The 14,580-nt window shown below is 55.9% G+C and overlaps 1 protein-coding gene across 5 annotated transcripts in view; it reads left to right on the forward strand.

Moving 5' to 3' along the window:
- Positions 1 to 14,580, forward strand: part of phldb2b (pleckstrin homology-like domain, family B, member 2b) — a 315,268-nt gene that overhangs the window by 154,610 nt on the left and 146,078 nt on the right. For all 5 annotated transcript variants that reach the window (XM_086006161.1, XM_086006162.1, XM_086006163.1 and 2 more), the window contains 2 exons: positions 6,175 to 6,318; positions 11,461 to 11,598. In XM_086006161.1, coding sequence (XP_085862287.1) covers positions 6,175 to 6,318; positions 11,461 to 11,598 — 282 coding nt within the window. The remainder of the gene's footprint in view (positions 1 to 6,174; positions 6,319 to 11,460; positions 11,599 to 14,580) is intronic.

Below are 14,580 nucleotides of genomic sequence, written 5' to 3' on the forward strand. Positions count from 1 at the left end.
TTAGTATGTTTGTCATGGTACGCTTTTTGGTTTGTTTGTTTTGTCTCAACCTTGCTTTTGAGATCTGGGTGTATCAGGTCTAACGTGCACCGCAACTTTCTCCCCATCATCAACTCAGCCGGAGAAAGCCCCGTGGTAGCTTGGGGTGTTATACGATAACTAAACAAGGCTCGATTGAGCTTGGTCTCCAGGGTGTCACCTGAGCTCTTCCTCATGAGCTCCTTAAAAGTCTGCACGGCTTGCTCGGCTAACCCATTTGAGGCTGGGTGATATGGAGCCGAGGTGACATGTGTGATTCCATTCCTTACCATGAATTCTTTGCTCCCTTCACTAACAAAACACTGTGCATTGTCGGATACAATCATTTCTGGAATACCATGCGTGCTGAAGCTGTTCCTGAGACAATCCAGTGTGGCATCAGTCGTTGCAGATCTCACTGGATAAACGTCGATCCACTTTGAGTGAGCATCTACCAGCACCAAAAACATTTTGCCCATAAAAGGTCCCGCATAGTCTATGTGAATTCTCCTCCAGGGTTTGCTGGGCCACTCCCAGGGATGGAGTGGTGCCCCGGCAGGTGCTTTCCTCTGTTCCTGACATATAGTGCATGACTTTACCTTTGACTCAATTTCAGCATCCAAGTTAGGCCACCACAGGTAGCTCCTAGCCAGTCCTTTCATTCTAGTCATTCCTGGGTGCGATTGATGCAACTGTTCCATCAAAGTAGAGCGTCCCTGCTCTGGGACTATGATGCGTGCTCCCCATAGCACACATCCATCTTGGACACTGAGCTCGCGCTGTCTCTGTCTGTACGGCGTGAACTCCGGTCCCTCACGGTGATCTGGCCAGCCTTTCAACACATACTCACGGACCCTTGACAGAACGGGGTCCTTGGCTGTCCAGCCCTGGATTTGCGCTGAAGTCATCAGGGGACTGATCTCCTGATCCAGCATCAGGACGTGCTCCTCAGGGGAAGTACTGCGAGGAGATTTTGAGAGGGGCAGGCGGCTGAGAGCATCCGCGTTCCCGTTTTCCTTGCCGGTTCTGTACGTGATCACATATTCATAGGCTCTTAGTATTACTGCCCATCTCATTATTCTCTGTGATGCCATTTGAGGCACCGCTTTCATCTCATTCAGTAAGCTAATAAGAGGCTTGTGGTCAGTACTGATTACAAACTTCCTCCCATATATGTACTTATGGAATTTCTTTACTCCAAATATAATGGCCAACCCCTCTTTATCAAGCTGTGAATAGTTCTTTTCCGCAGCTGTGAGCATGCGTGAAACAAACCCGATGGGCCTTTCCGCTCCATCTGGCATGCGGTGGGCCAACACTGCCCCCACTCCATAGGGTGATGTGTCGCAGGACATTATCAGCTCCTTCTTCTCGTCGTAATGCACCAACACCCTGCTGGACTGAAGTAGCTCCTTTGACCGCTGAAACGCTTTCGCTTGCTCTGGCCCCCAATGCCATGGCTCCTCCTTTCTCAGCAGTTTGTGCAGGGGTGCCAGCAGCATCGATAAGTTTGGAAGAAACCGGTTATAATAATTCAGGAGCCCTAGATAGGCTTTCAGTTCAGTCACTGAGGTGGGTGCAGGTGCATCCTGCACTGCCCGCACTTTCCCTGGTAATGGATGGAGGCCTGTGGCATCCACCCGATGTCCCAGGAATGTAACTTCCTTCTCCATGAAACTACACTTACTTCGTTTCAGGCGCAGCCCCGCCTCTTCCAGCCGCTGTAGCACTTTGTCCAGTGTTTTTACGTGATCCTGATCGTCACTTCCTGTTAGCAGAATATCATCTAAGTACACGGCCACCTTTGGAATGCCCTGCAGAATGCCCTCCATAGTCCGTTGGAATATTGCTGGGCTAGAACTGACACCAAATGGTAACCTGGCATACGTGAACAGCCCCTTGTGCGTGTTCACCGTGACAAACTTTTTTGATTCTTCATCTAGCAATATCTGCTGATACGCATGACTCATGTCCAGTTTGCTGAATCTTTCTCCCCCAGCAAGTGATGTTAACATGTCCTCCATTCTTGGAATGGGGTACTGTTCCAGTGATGATACTCTGTTCACTGTTAACTTATAGTCACCACACACCCTTACCTTACCGTCGGGCTTCAATACCGGGACTATTGGTGCCGCCCAGTCTGAAAATTTCACTGGTTCTATTACTTTGTCCTTTAGCAGGCGATCTAGTTCCGCCTCAACCTTGGTTTTCATTGCAAAAGGTACCGACCTTGGTTTAAAGAAATGAGGCGTGGCATCACTGGCTACATGAATCTTGGCTGTGGCTCCCCTTAAGATGCCCAGTTCGTCCTTGAACACTAACTCATGCTTCATCAGCACTTCTTGCAGTGCCTCTGTACTGTCCTCCATTTTATTCATTGCCTGCCAGTCCACACTCAACTCACTGATCCACCCTCGCCCTAACAGGTTTGGCCCTGACCCTGCTACCACTACCACCGTAAGCTCTTTGGTGACTCCTTTGTGTTCCACTTGTACTTCGGCCGCCCCCAAAATGTCCACCTTCTGTCCTGTGTAGGTTTTGAGACTAATGGGGCATGTACCTAGCTCTGGTACTTTTGCTTCCCCCCATAGCTTGGCGTACTCAGTCTGCGACATTATGGTTACACTACATCCGGTGTCAATCTCAAACTTTACTTGACCTCCGTTCACTATCAAATACTGAGTGAGAGGGGGTACGTTGGGCCTTGAAGTGTCTATACTGTATACAGTGAAAACCTCCTCACTAGACTCTTCCTCCTCTTGTATGTAATTTGCCCGCTTTGTGTACTTCTCCCTCCCCCCTTAGCATGCTTTGCCCCTTTAGCACTGCTTTTCTCACTCACTGCCCTTTTACAGACTTTCTTTAAGTGCCCTATTTTTCCACAATTGTGGCACTTTGCCTTTGCAAACCTGCAGTCCTTTGCATAATGGCTCGTCCCGCCACATCGGTAGCAATCCCCAACCCCGACTGGTGGACTTTTTGCGCCAGCTTCCATCTTGAAAACAGCTCCTCCCACCGGTTTACTCCATTTCTCCTTGCTCATACTGTTTAAGTCCTTAATGCCCTTGTTAGCCGTCTCCATGGCTTGTGCTTTTTTAAGTGCCGTCTCAAACGTTAATCCTTCTTCTGACAGCAACCTTTGCTGTATACTGTCGTCGTTAACTCCGCATACTAGTCTGTCCCTTAACATGACTGTGAGCGTATTTCCAAAATTACAGTCCTGTGCAAGCTTCCGAAGCTCCTCCACATACTCAGTAACGCTTTCTTCCGGCCTCCTAATCCTCAAATTGAATTTCCATCTCTGTACTATTTCACTAGGTTTCGGATTGAAATGATTCTTTAGTAGACTCACCAACTCGTCAAAAGATTTTTCTCCTGGCCGCTCCGGGCTCAGCAGATTTCTCATCCGTGTATAGGTTTGCGCTCCCACACAACTCAGTAAAATGGCCCTTTTCTTTTCAGCACTGTCCACCTCGTTTGCCATAAAGAAATGGCTCAGTATTTCACAATACTCTTCCCAAGACTGCGACTTGCTGTCAAAAGGTGCCACGGAGCCTACCGTTCCTGCCATCCTTGGAGTCCGGTCACTTCAGCCAAAAAAATCAAACTCCGTTTCGACTCCCGCGGCCTAGCCTCGTGCTTTTCCGACTAGTTTGCTAACCAACCCGAGCACCTCTTCCGAATACTCCCTAACTATGACTGATCCACCAAAACTTTTCCGTCCTTTATTCTTGTCGTCATATGTGGTATCTTGAGGTGGCCATAGATGGAGACGGACACAGGTTAACTCCGTAACATGGTTTAATCAACACTTGCACATAAAAGCTTCTGCCATGAGGCAGCAAAAACAAAGAGTACAACCAGTACAGACCAGACTTAACTCAGGAGACCAATTGCCACAGCACCACCTAGTGGATCAGGTTACTCATAACCTCCCAGGTTACTACAGATTGAAAGGACAATGGCCTAGAAATTGGGTTTTGGCTTAGCCAGGGCTTTAGCGCCGGAAGTTAGTGCCGGCGCTAAGTCCCCCTGCGCGCGCCAAAAATTCAGCAGGGCCGCGCCCAAACGGCTGCCGGCGCTACTGAAGGGTCTTTGCGGCGGTAAATCGGCGCTAACTGCCGTTTCGCGCCGCAATTCCGGCGCTGCGGCACCCGATGCGGTGCGGCAGGCTCGGGAAGTGCAGGCCTCCTCCTTCCGTTAAGGAGGAGCTGCCTGCACCCGGCCGCGGTCCGCGCAAATCTGTCTAAAAATGAGCCCGGCACCTCGGACAAGTGCCGGGCTTGCATCTGTTCCGGGGGGTGGGGGGGAGAAGTCCGGGGAGGGAGCTGCGGGCAGGCGGCCGGCGGGAAAGCGGCCGGCCGCCGCGGGGCCTTTAATGCGCCGGCGCAAACTCATGCAAGACCCTGTTGCCAGAGTCTTAGTTGCGGCTGCCACGGGCGAGGCGGCCACAACTGAATTTCGGCGCTAGGGCCCGTCGGCATGGCAACCGGGACGCTGCGCACACCGATGACGTCATTGGTGCCGGCGCAGCGCTACCGGTGCAACGCCGATTTAGGGCCCCAGGGAATTTTTAAACTGGCCATAACTCTGGCGCTAGTCCCTCTAGCGCCTCAAAAGCGGCGCTAAGGCAACTGAATTTCTAGGCCAATGTGTCTTTTATCCTCGCAGACATGGGTTCAAGTGTAGCCTAAACTGATGAGATCAAAATCTCTTCTTTGCTGGTTAGAAGTCTGCTGGGTGAAAGAACTTTTCAGTATAAAGAAAGACTTACATTTCTATAGCACCTTTCACGACCTCAGGACGTCCCAAAGCGCTTTACAGCCAATGAAGTATGTTTTGAAGTGTAGTCACTGTCGTAATGTGGGAAACGCAGCAGCCAATCTGCGCACAGCAAGCTCCCACAAACAGCAAGGTAATAATGACCAGATAATCTGTTTTAGCGATGTTGGTTGAGGGATAAATATTGGCCCCAGGACACCGGGGAGAACTCCCCTGCTCATCGAATAGTGCCATGGAATCTTTTACGTCCACCTGAGAGGGTAGACAGGACCTTGATTTAATGTCTCATCCGAAAGACGGCACCTCCAGCAGTGCGGCGCTCCCTTAGTACTGCCCCTCCGACAGTGCGGCGCTCCCTCAGTACTGCCCTTCCGACAGTGCTGCGCTCCCTCAGTACTGCCCCTCCGACAGTGCGGCGCTCCCTCAGTACTGCCCCTCCGACAGTGCGGCGCTCCCTCAGTACTGCCCTTCCGACAGTGCTGCGCTCCCTCAGTACTGCCCCTCCGACAGTGCGGCGCTCCCTCAGTACTGCCCCTCCGACAGTGCGGCGCTCCCTCAGTACTGCCCCTCCGACAGTGCGGCGCTCCCTCAGTACTGCCCCTCCGACAGTGCGGCGCTCCCTCAGTACTGCCCCTCCGACAGTGCGGCGCTCCCTCAGTACTGCCCCTCCGACAGTGCGGCGCTCCCTCAGTACTGCCCCTCCGACAGTGCGGCGCTCCCTCAGTACTGCCCCTCCGACAGTGCGGCGCTCCCTCAGTACTGCCCCTCTGACAGTGCGGCGCTCCCTCAGTACTGCCCCTCCGACAGTGCGGCGCTCCCTCAGTACTGCCCCTCTGACAGTGCGGCGCTCCCTCAGTACTGCCCCTCCGACAGTGCGGCGCTCCCTCAGTACTGCCCCTCCGACAGTGCGGCGCTCCCTCAGTACTGCCCCTCCGACAGTGCGGCGCTCCCTCAGTACTGCCCCTCCGACAGTGCGGCACTCCCTCAGTACTGCCCCTCCGACAGTGCGGCGCTCCCTCAGTACTGCACTGGAGTGTCAGCCTAGAGTTTTGTGCTCTGAGTCTGTGGGACTTGAACCCACAACCTTCTGACCCAGGGGCGATTGTGCTACCCACTGAGCCACAGCTGACACCATAGGGCCAATTCCCCGATCACATGATCCCAGCGAGGAGTGGGTCCCATAGCACCTGGATCTCCACCCACTATGGACGGAGGATTGGAGGACTACAGGTCGGTGACTGTATTTCTTTCTGTAGAGGAGTGAGCACCAGACTCCTTGGCGCCATCTTGTTTGCGACGCCACTGCCAGCTGTTGAGTTTGGAGTTGATTGATGTAAATGTTGCTCAATGAATCCATTTGATTTTTATTTTCAGGAGGACAAGTTATTGGCTGAGAGGAACGTGCAAGAAAAAATTGCTCAGTTGGAAGAAGAATGTATGGTTATCCTAAACAATGTGGAAGAAATTAATCTGAAGATCAAAGAGCTGGACAATCAAATGGAAGAATCTTCACAAGAGGTATTCGATTCTGGGAAGCTGGGCATGCGCCACCCCTGATTCTCCTTAGGTAGAATTCCTAAAGCAGATCTCCCGTGGCATTGCTCGTAGTATTATTCTGCTTCATAGTTGGAGCACTGATGAGGGGGGTGCAGTGGGGTACAGGAGCACTGGGAGGGGGTGCAGTGGGTACAGGAGCACTGGGAGGGGGTGCAGTGGGTACAGGAGCACTGGGAGGGGGTGCAGTGGGTACAGGAGCACTGGGAGGGGGTGTAGTGGGGTACAGGAGCACTGGGAGGTGGTGCAGTGGGTACAGGAGCATTGATGAGGGGGGGCAGTGGGTACAGGAGCACTGGGAGGGGGGCAGTGGGTACAGGAGCACTGGGTGAGGGTGCAGTGGGGTACAGGAGCACTGGGAGAGGGTGCAGTGGGGTACAGGAGCATTGATGAGGGGGGGCAGTGGGTACAGGAGCACTGGGAGAGGGTGCAGTGGGGTACAGGAGCACTGGGAGAGGGTGCAGTGGGGTACAGGAGCACTGGGAGGGTGCAGTGGGGTACAGGAGCACTGGGAGAGGGTGCAGTGGGGTACAAGAGCACTGGGAGAGGGTGCAGTGGGGTACAGGAGCACTGGGAGGGGTGCAGTGAGGTACATGAGCACTGGGAGGGGGTGCAGTGGGGTACAGGAGCACTGGGAGGGGTGCAGTGGGGTACAGGAGCACTGGGAGGGGTGTAGTGGGGTACAGGAGCACTGGGAGGGGTGTAGTGGGGTACAGGAGCACTGGGAGGGGTGCAGTGGGGTACAGGAGCACTGGGAGGGTGCAGTGGGGTACAAGAGCACTGGGAGAGGGTGCAGTGGGGTACAGGAGCACTGGGAGGGGGTGCAGTGGGGTACAGGGGCACTGGGAGGGGTGCAGTGGGGTACAGGAGCACTGGGAGGGGGTGCAGTGGGGTACAGGAGCACTGGGAGGGGGTGCAGTGGGGTACAGGAGCACTGGGAGGGGTGCAGTGGGGTACAGGAGCACTGGGAGGGGTGCAGTGGGGTACAGGAGCACTGGGTGAGGGTGCAGTGGGGTACAGGAGCACTGGGAGGGTGCAGTGGGGTACAGGAGCACTGGGAGAGGGTGCAGTGGGGTACAGGAGCACTGGGAGGGTGCAGTGGGGTACAAGAGCACTGGGAGAGGGTGCAGTGGGGTACAGGAGCACTGGGAGGGGGTGCAGTGGGGTACAGGGGCACTGGGAGGGGTGCAGTGGGGTACAGGAGCACTGGGAGGGGGTGCAGTGGGGTACAGGAGCACTGGGAGGGGGTGCAGTGGGGTACAGGAGCACTGGGAGGGGTGCAGTGGGGTACAGGAGCACTGGGAGGGGTGCAGTGGGGTACAGGAGCACTGGGAGGGGTGCAGTGGGGTACAGGAGCACTGGGAGTGGGTGCAGTGGGTACAGGAGCACTGGGGGGGAGCAGTGGGGTACAGGAGCACTGGGAGGGTGCAGTGGGGTACAGGAGCACTGATGAGGGGGTGCAGTGGGTACGGGAGCACTGGGAGGGGGTGCAGTGGGTACAGGGGCACTGGGAGGGGGTGCAGTGGGGTACAGGAGCACTGGGAGGTGGTGCAGTGGGTACGGGAGCACTGGGAGGGGGTGCAGTGGGTACGGGAGCACTGGGAGGGGGTGCAGTGGGTACAGGGGCACTGGGAGGGGGTGCAGTGGGGTACAGGAGCACTGGGAGGTGGTGCAGTGGGTACAGCAGCACTGGGAGAGGGTGCAGTGGGGTACAGGAGCACTGGGAGAGGGTGCAGTGGGGTACAGGAGCACTGGGAGGGGGTGCAGTGGGGTACAGGAGCACTGGGAGGGGTGCAGTGGGTACAGGAGCACTGGGAGGGGGTGCAGTGGGGTACAGGAGCACTGGGAGGTGGTGCAGTGGGTACAGCAGCACTGGGAGAGGGTGCAGTGGGGTACAGGAGCACTGGGAGGGGTGCAGTGGGGTACAGGAGCACTGGGAGGGGTGCAGTTGGGTACAGGAGCACTGGGAGGGGGTGCAGTGGGGTACAGGAGCACTGGGAGGTGGTGCAGTGGGTACAGGAGCACTGGGAGAGGGTGCAGTGGGGTACAGGAGCACTGGGAGGGGTGCAGTGGGGTACAGGAGCACTGGGAGGGGTGCAGTGGGGTACAGGAGCACTGGGAGAGGGTGCAGTGGGGTACAAGAGCACTGGGAGGGTGCAGTGGGGTACAGGAGCACTGGGAGAGGGTGCAGTGGGGTACAGGAGCACTGGGAGGGGGTGCAGTGGGGTACAGGAGCACTGGGAGAGGGTGCAGTGGGGTACAGGAGCACTGGGAGGGGGTGCAGTGGGGTACAGGAGCACTGGGAGGGTGCAGTGAGGTACATGAGCACTGGGAGGGGGTGCAGTGGGGTACAGGAGCACTGGGAGGGGGTGCAGTGGCGTACAGGAGCACTGGGAGTGGGTGCAGTGGGTACAGGAGCACTGGAAGGGGGTGCAGTGGGGTACAGGAGCACTGGGAGGGGGTGCAGTGGGGTACAGGGGCACTGGGAGGGTGCAGCGGGTACAGGGGCACTGGGAGGGTGCAGTGGGGTACAGGAGCACTGGGAGGGGTGCAGTGGGGTACAGGGGCACTGGGAGGGTGCAGTGGGATACAGGAGCACTGGGAGGGTGCAGTGGGGTACAGGGGCACTGGGAGGGTGCAGTGGGTACAGGAGCACTGGGAGGGGGTGCAGTGGGGTACAGGAGCACTGGGAGGGTGCAGGGGGTACAGGGGCACTGGGAAGGTGCAGGGGGTACAGGAGCACTGGGAGGGGGTGCAGTGGGTACAGGAGCGCTGGGAAGGTGCAGGGGGTACAGGGGCACTGGGAGGGTGCAGTGGGGTACAGGAGCACTGGGAGGGGGTGCAGTGGGGTACAGGAGCACTGGGAAGGTGCAGTGGGTACCGGAGCACTGAGAGGGTGCAGTGGGGTACAGGAGCACTGGGAGGGGGTGCAGTGGGTACAGGAGCACTGGGAGGATTCAGTGGGTACAGGGGCACTGGGATGGGGTGCAGTGGGGTACAGGAGCACTGGGAGGGGTGCAGTGGGGTACAGGAGCACTGGGAGGGGGTGCAGTGGGGTACAGGAGCACTGGGAGGGTGCAGTGGGTACCGGAGCACTGGGAGGGTGCAGTGGGGTACAGGAGCACTGGGAGGGGGTGCAGGGGGTACAGGGGCACTGGGAGGATTCAGTGGGTACCGGAGCACTGGGAGGGTGCAGTGGGTACAGGAGCACTGGGAGGGGGTGCAGTGGGTACAGGAGCACTGGGAGGGGGTGCAGTGGGGTACAGGAGCACTGGGAAGGTGCAGTGGGTACAGGAGCACTGGGAGTGGGTGCAGTGGGTACAGGAGCACTGGGAGGGGGTGCAGTGGGGTACAGGAGCACTGGGAGGGTGCAGTGGGGTACAGGAGCACTGGGAGGATTCAGTGGGGTACAGGAGCACTGGGAGGATTCAGTGGGGTACAGGAGCACTGGGAGGGGGTGCAGTGGGGTACAGGAGCACTGGGAGGGTGCAGTGGGGTACAGGAGCACTGGGAGGATTCAGTGGGGTACAGGAGCACTGGGAGGATTCAGTGGGGTACAGGAGCACTGGGAGGGGGTGCAGTGGGGTACAGGAGCACTGGGAGGGTGCAGTGGGGTACAGGGGCACTGGGAGGGGGTGCAGTGGGGTACAGGGGCACTGGGAGGGGGTGCAGTGGGGTACAGGAGCACTGGGAGGATTCAGTGGGGTACAGGAGCACTGGAAGGGGGTGCAGTGGGGTACAGGAGCACTGGGAGGATTCAGTGGGGTACAGGAGCACTGGGAGGGGGTGCAGTGGGGTACAGGAGCACTGGGAGGGTGCAGTGGGGTACAGGAGCACTGGGAGGATTCAGTGGGGTACAGGAGCACTGGGAGGGGGTGCAGTGGGGTACAGGAGCACTGGGAGGGTGCAGTGGGGTACAGGGGCACTGGGAGGGGGTGCAGTGGGGTACAGGAGCACTGGGAGGGTGCAGTGGGGTACAGGAGCACTGGGAGGGGGTGCAGTGGGGTACAGGGGCACTGGGAGGATTCAGTGGGTACAGGGGCACTGGGAGGGTGCAGTGGGTACAGGAGCACAGGGAGGGGGTGCAGTGGGGTACAGGGGCACTGGGAGGATTCAGTGGGTACAGGGGCACTGGGAGGGGGTGCAGTGGGGTACAGGAGCACTGGGAAGGTGCAGTGGGGTACAGGAGCACTGGGAGGGTGCAGTGGGGTACAGGAGCACTGGGAGGATTCAGTGGGGTACAGGAGCACTGGGAGGGGGTGCAGTGGGGTACAGGAGCACTGGGAGGATTCAGTGGGGTACAGGAGCACTGGGAGGATTAAGTGGGGTACAGGAGCACTGGGAGGGGGTGCAGTGGGGTACAGTAGCACTGGGAGGGGGTGCAGTGGGGTACAGGAGCACTGGGAGGATTAAGTGGGGTACAGGAGCACTGGGAGGGTGCAGTGGGGTACAGGAGCACTGGGAGGGGGTGCAGTGGAGTACATGAGCACCGGATGGGCCGAATGGCCTCCTTCTGTGCTGTAACATTTTTTGCTATCGTGAAATATGTATTTTTAAACAGTTTTTGTTGCGTTAGAAGCATTATTTTGAGCCCGTAGTTGTCAGGTTGAGGTAACGATACTTGACAGAATGGATTTCTAAAAGTATTTTTGAGCAAATTTGCATATTATCGAATCCCCGTGAATAAATTAACGTAACAATCAATCAACTGCAAGAAATTGGTATATAAGTAAATGTGATGCCCACATGTGACGGGAAGTTCAACGCAGCAAGTGTTGAAAAATGGTGCTGTTTTAATCATTTATGTATAAATTGACGAGAGGCGGGAAGAGCAGAAGATGTGGTGGGAAATTCTGGAGCGCTGGGAATTGACCAGTCAGAGCGATAGTTTTGTGGAAAAGTGCTGCTGATTGATCATTTCGCTCACTGACCAGAGAATGTTGCTTGTTTGGAGATTGTTTTCTCTCTGCCAGGTATCTCCAGACAGATCTTCTTTCAGTGATGTAGCAGAATGAAAGATGCCACAGGAATGTTTTTCCACTTGTGACTTCTTAGCCTTGTGTTATTCAAAAAGAGAAAAGGCCCTTGCCTGTGGTGTTTTCACAGATGGAGATGGAACGTGCCTTGTTGGAAGGGGAGCGGGACTCGGAGATGTCACATGTCCAATACGAGAAAGATGTGCTGGAGCAACTACATAAAAAGATAACAGACCTGGAGACCAGTGTTATATCTGAAAAGGCTAAGGTAGGAATAATGGAAGAGAGTTGAACTTTGAGGTAATGGTAGACTGACTGTGACATTTATTTTCTTCTGTAGTTGGGCAGTTTTGGATCAAAGACCCAGTAAACTCATCGCTAGGTGTCTCACAGCCTGAAGATATGTTGCTTGATCCACCTCTAGGTCAATGAGTCAACAGCACTGGTGGCTGTCCAATTTACAACAAGTATAGTGGGAGAAGAATAATAGTTCAGTAACAAAGAACAACCCAGGATAAATTTCCTCGGGGAATTAGAGATAGAGAACATGCTAAGTGAGTTACTATTTTTGTATAATAAAAACAGAAAATGCTGGAAACACTCAGCAGGTCAGGTGACATCTGTGGAGCGAGAAACAGAGTTAACGTTTCAGGTCAGGGACCTTTCATCAGAACTGGGAGATGTTAGAAATGATCAGTTTTTAACCAAGTGCAGGGGCAGAGAAAAGGGCGGGGTGGGGGGTGCAGGGGGGTCACGGGGGTGGGGGCGCGGAGAGGGGTGGGGGCTGCGGGGGAGGGGTGGGGGCGGGGCGGATGTGGGGGGAGCCAGGGGCGTGGGGTGGGGGCGGGGGGGTGGGGGTGGGGTGGGGGGTGGGGTGGGGGCGGGGGGTGGGGGCATGTGGGGAGAGCCGGGGGGGTGGGGAAGTGGGGGGAGCCAGGGCGGGGCGCGGGGGGGGGTGGTTGCGTGGGGGGAGCTGGGGAGGGGGTGCGGGGGGAAAGAACAAAAGGGAAGGTCTGTGATAGGGTGAAGGGCAGGAGAGATCGAATGACAAAAGGGATGATGGTGCAAGGCAAAAGGGGGTGATAATGGGGCAAGTAAAGAAACAAAAGATGGGTCCAGAGGAGGTGTAGATGGTTACAGAATGTCCGAGAGAAACTGGAAGCTCCATCCCACTCCCACTCCCGCTCTGTCCTCGACCACCTACACTGTTCCAATGCGGCTCAATGCAAGCTCAAGAAACAGCACCTCATCTTTCCAGCCTTAACATTGAGTTCAACAACTTTAGATCTCAACCAGCACTCCCATTTTCTCCCAGACATTCCACAGCCATTTATCCACCCGATCACCGACCTTTCCCTTTTGTTCTTTCCCTGCCTTCTTTTAACCTAGAAATTCGGTGGCGCCCCGTTTGGGTCGCCAGGCTCGCCTGGGCGCCGGAATTACCGCTGCAAACGGAGCCGTTTGCACCAACCCGTTATTCAGTTTCAGCGCCCCAAATGGAAGCGCGGTGCTGCTCGAGGCGCCCCGCATCCCTCTTGGGGCGCTGAAACTGAATATCGCAGCGCAACGTGCCGCAGCGCCACACACTGCGGCATGGCACGCTGCGGTACTGCAGGCCTTCCTCCCCTTCTTAAAGGGGAGGGGCCTGCTGCAGTGCGATCCGAGATCGCAAGTGCCGGCAAAAGAGCCCGGCACCGAGGAGAAGTGCCGGGCTCTTGGGACACAGCCGGCACTGCCCGAGGGTGGGGGGTGCTCAGGAGGCCGGGGACGGCGGCGCGAGGAGGTGCTGGCAGGCGGCCAGTAAAAAAAATGGCCGCCCCGCACCTCCCCTTTAATTAGCGCCACTACCGCCGCAGGTAGGCCCCCCTGACCCGGTCGCAAATTGCGACCAGCGTTACAGCGGGGGGCGCAACCAAATATCGCGATCGGGGCGGTAGCGGGGCGCTGCGCACACCGATGACGTCATCGGTGGCGGCGCAGTGCTACAGGCTAACGCCGCCATTAGCGCCCCGCTAAATATCGCGGGAGGCGTGGCCAGTGGCGCTAAAGCCACTGAGTGCCCTCTTTAGGCGCTAACTGGTGGCACAGCCCACCGAATTTCTAGGCCAAAGCATTCTGGTTACCACCATTGCAGTCAAATTCCAAGCGATATAATGTTAATGTTGAGCACGTGGCTAATAATATTGGTGCGCGTGGACAACAACGGCTTCCAGTGAAAGGATGATACTTGATTCTGCAAACAGGCTTGGACATGAAGCGATTGCGTTTATCTAGGATAGATATTGCACGGAATGGTTGTGGGTTCAAGTCCCACTCCAGAGACTTGAGCACATAATCTAGGCTGACACTCCAGTGCAGTACTGAGGGAGTGCTGCACTGTCGATGGTGCCGTCTTTCGGATGAGACGTTAAACCGAGGCCCCGCCTGCTGTCTCAGGTGGAGGTAAATGATCCCCAAGCATTATTCAAAGAAGAGCCAAAGCGTTCTGGCCAATATTTATCCCTGAACCAACATCATTAAAACAGATAATCCGATCATTATCACATTGCTGATTGTGGGAGCTTGCTGTACGCAAATTGGCTGCTGCACTGCCTACATTACGACAGTGACTACACTTCAAAAGTATTTCTTGGCTGTGAAGCGCTTTGGGACGTCCTGAGGCCGTGAAAAGCGCTACAGAAATGCAAGTTCTTTCTTTTATCTAATTCTTTATCTGTTTATTTTGGTATTGTGGTATTCAGAGAAGAATGTGCCATAGTAGTGAAATGGCACAGAGCAACATAAAGCAGATGGCCGTCTAAAGCGCGATTGTGGAACCCTGTCATCGAGCCTATGTACGATCTGTGCGTGTGTACGTGTGTTTGTGTGCACCTGTGTGTGCGCGCACATGTATGTATATATACTGCGGTCTCACTTGAGGTCAGATGAAGTAGCAAGGGTAACTGCAAACAAACAGTTAGATGTGATAATCAGACAAGAGTGAACAGGGCTATGTGACAAGACACTCAAAGCAAAGGTTTGGTCCATTAGCCGAGCAGACGATAGTTTCTGCAGGATGGCGACACAGTTGGCACAAGGCCTGTGTGTTATATGAGTGCGTGACATCTTTCTGATTTATTTAACTAAACCTCATTTGCTCCGACCTTCTGCCAAAGTTACACCGCCCGCCCCCGGGGCTTTTCCTGGCCGAGAGTGCTTTTGACTGCGTTCAAAGATTGCACTAATTTGACTCCTGTGGTACATGGGACGG

Source organism: Somniosus microcephalus, chromosome 14 (assembly GCF_052327205.1).
Source record: "Somniosus microcephalus isolate GS21.2 chromosome 14, FLI_Smic_1.0, whole genome shotgun sequence".
Classification (NCBI taxonomy): domain Eukaryota; kingdom Metazoa; phylum Chordata; class Chondrichthyes; order Squaliformes; family Somniosidae; genus Somniosus; species Somniosus microcephalus.